At 36.5% G+C, this 3,387-nt stretch overlaps 1 protein-coding gene across 1 annotated transcript; it reads right to left on the bottom strand. All coding sequences in view use genetic code 12, as the record gives it.

Moving 5' to 3' along the window:
* Positions 1–2,302: 2,302 nt before the first annotated feature.
* On the bottom strand, positions 2,303–3,387 carry J8A68_006005 (uncharacterized protein; the record flags this gene model as incomplete). Its single annotated transcript, XM_049410133.1, has 1 exon — positions 2,303–3,387. A coding segment is annotated over one exon (1,085 nt), but the record flags the coding sequence as incomplete, so codon positions are not given.

Raw genomic sequence — 3,387 nt, 5'->3', positions numbered from 1 at the left:
CCGGTTTTAATACCTATATTTTTTCAAAATTATATTTTAGAGATCTTCATCAGGCGATGACTAAGTCGGATGTCAAATACTTAACTTCTAAAATCAAACTGCTGTTTTTCAAAGGCATTGGAGAGGATATTGTAACATCACTAAATGTGCAAGGGGGTTTTGGCCTCCTTAATTTGGGCAAGCAGCTTTCGGGTCGCCGTGCTCAATATGTTTGGCATACCCTTACCAATGTTACTGATTGGAATTTTAACATCTTTAGGTATAAGCTCCAGGAATTTGTGAATAAGCTGGCTGACTCCTATCAAGCTTCTACAGACTCTATTCTAGCAATCCCTTGGTACAAGTTCCTCACTGGGTTGACTCTAAATTATCAGGGTAGGGATATTTCTACTATGGTTGATCAAAGTGATATTTTTACGAACACCGAGAAGGTGTATTTGGAAGCATGGTTTGATTTAATTGGTTCACTTCGCAAAACATATACGGCACAGCCGAGTCATTTTTCACATGATGAATATAGGGACTTCTTCGGGTCACCCCCTTCTACTATTCTCCCACCACTATTCGCAGATTTACCGGGGGACTTTTTCAATAGTCGTTCAAAGAAATTTAATATTGAAGCAAAGCCATGTGTTATCCCGGAGGGTTGGTCTAATCTTTATGATTTGGATCCCGCTGATTGGGTAAAATTTTTTAAGATCTTGGCTCATGGCAAACGTTGCTACCCAGATGGTATGGACGCTGTTCACCGACTCAATTTGGGTCATTTTACGCATCATTCTGACCGTGAATGTGAATTCTGTGGTCGTTATGTCTGGGGTCGCTATTACACCCATCATGTCTACACAAAGTGTCGGGTCACTAAGATTCTTTGGCAACTCTGCCGTCCACGCTCACTACCAAGGAGGCTACGCCTCTTTATTTGCAATTCCTCCCTTCAACCATTTCAATTAATGCAGCTAAATCGATACCTCGCCCTCCTTTATAAGTTTCAAAAATTTCGACGTGGAGGGGGCCGGAACGTTGAGCTCACGGTCCAATTCATTCGCAAATGGGTATCGTACACATCGAAGAGTCTTAACAACTACTCCTACACACTTAATCTATAGGATGCTGCTGAAATAAGGTTTTAGGCAATGATGCTTTTTGCCTTTAATGTATATTGTTTTTCTGTTTGTTATATTTCTGTATGTTAGTATGTATATGAACTCAATAAACAGATTGTATATGTAAAAAAAAAAAAAAAGGAAATGTGAACTGACCCACACAGAAGATAGCTGCAGATGCAGAAAGAGAATAGCTTATATTACATAACTATTATAATAAGACAAGCAGCGATGATAGTCTGGATAGTAGGAAATAGAAATTTTGGGTAATTTCAGGGCAGTCCTACCACTCAATTCCCTAAGAAATTTAAGGGAGTATAATTTTTGAACAAATGATAGTGCCAACCCTTTCTCTAGATATGACCACTTGGTGAATCCTCTTCCAGTTCTTTTAGCTGAGAGAATGACCTACTAGAGTGATATACTAATGTAGTCCTTAATCTATGTAAATGAAAAAGTGTTAATCTCTTAGACTTCGGTACTTCGTCCTTCTTTACAAGTTCCAAAAGTTTCGACGTGCAGGGGGCCGGAACGTTGAGCTCACGTTCCACTTCATTCGAAAATGGGTATCGTACACATCGAAGAGTCTTAACAACTACTCCTATACACTCACTCTATAAGAGCTGCCGAAATAAGGTTTTAGGCAATGCTGCTTGTTGCCTGTAATGTATATTTTTCTCTGTTTGTTATATTTCGGAATTTCTCCTTGAACTTAAATAATGCTTTTATATAGTTTTTAGTTGGTTTTTAGAAAATATACAATATTTTGATTATTTTAAACGAATAGTTAGTATGTAGAAGAACTCAATAAACAGATTATATATGTAAAAAAATAGACTTCAATGCTTCAGTATTCTTTTAGACACATGTTTCCTGCAATGGACGATGAATCTGCATTTAAAAAAGAATTCAATAGTATTACGCTAGCAAGTACAATAGTAGAAGCGATTCCTAATGTTATTGCGTCAAGAGAACGAATACGATATAAAATCACCTACAGATTCTCTTCCATGCAAATGAAAGAAGTTTTTTTTTTTCGCAATCAATATAAAAATAACACCCCAATTTTTGCAACTAAAAAATTATTCATATTTCAAACATGCTATGTAAATTATAAATTTATTTATGAGACAAACAAGTACCCATAGGTATGAGGAGAAGTAAAATTAAAAGATATTAAGATTTTTTTTACATATTTATACTGATGATTTAACTTCAGTGATCATGATAGCATCTTCTTCATCACCAGCATTCTCTTTTTGTTGAATGAATTGTTTAATACCTTCTTGACCCAATTTTTCCATCATTTTACCAGCATCAAATGGTTGAACTTCAGTGGATTTGAACTTTCTTGCTGGAACCTTTTCGTGGAACAACAAATCCAATTCAGCAAATGTTCTACCCTTAGTTTCTGGTAAATCAAACCAACACCAAACAATTGACAAAATAGTAATACCAGCCCAAAGGAAACCAGTCTTTGCTTTCCAGTTCCATTCAGTTGGATTCAACATATATGGAGTAATTATACCAACAATGATACCAGCAAGATTATAGAAGTTTCTTGCCAACATAACAGTTCTAGCTCTTAATCTAGCAGAAGGCATTTCAGAAACAATACAGTAACATAATGGACCAATAGTTAAATCATACACAAAGGTATAGACCAAAATCATACTTCCAACACCCCAACTGGCATTCTTTGAAGTTGCACATCCAAGACCACCAACGAGCAATAATAAGACGGCCATACAACATAACCCTCCAAAATAGATAGTAAATCTACCCACTCTTCTAGCTAAGAACCAAGAACCAACAGTACCTACAATACCCAAACAGTATTGGATGATGGAGAAGTTGAAGGCCATGGAGGTAGGCAAACCAGCTTGGGTATAGAAGTAAGTAGAGTAACCCATTAAACTTGAACCAGTAATACTTTGAACCAACCAAGTGAACGCAGCAATTCTAGTTCTTCTTGCATTAACACCAGCGAAACAATCCTTAATACTGACACCAGAATTAAGAGCATCTTCTTCTTTAACTGTCATTTGAATCTTGGTTAACATATGTTCAGCTAAGATTTCCTTCTTTGGTAAGTGTTCATTTTCGGACAATAATCTACAAAGGGAACGTTTAGCTTCTTGATATCTTCCCTTCTTGACTAAGAACCAAGGTGATTCTGGAGCTAAATAAACACCTATAGCTAAAGGAATTGGCCAAATCCATTGAACAGCAAAAGCAATACGATAAGCATGTTCACCATCCATAGTAGAAATAGCTTTGA

This window comes from Hemisphaericaspora subhashii, assembly GCF_019202705.1.
Source record: "Hemisphaericaspora subhashii strain CBS 10753 chromosome Unknown scaffold277, whole genome shotgun sequence".
Classification (NCBI taxonomy): Eukaryota; Fungi; Ascomycota; class Pichiomycetes; order Serinales; family Debaryomycetaceae; genus Hemisphaericaspora; species Hemisphaericaspora subhashii.
This window is presented reverse-complemented; position numbering and strand designations above follow the sequence as displayed.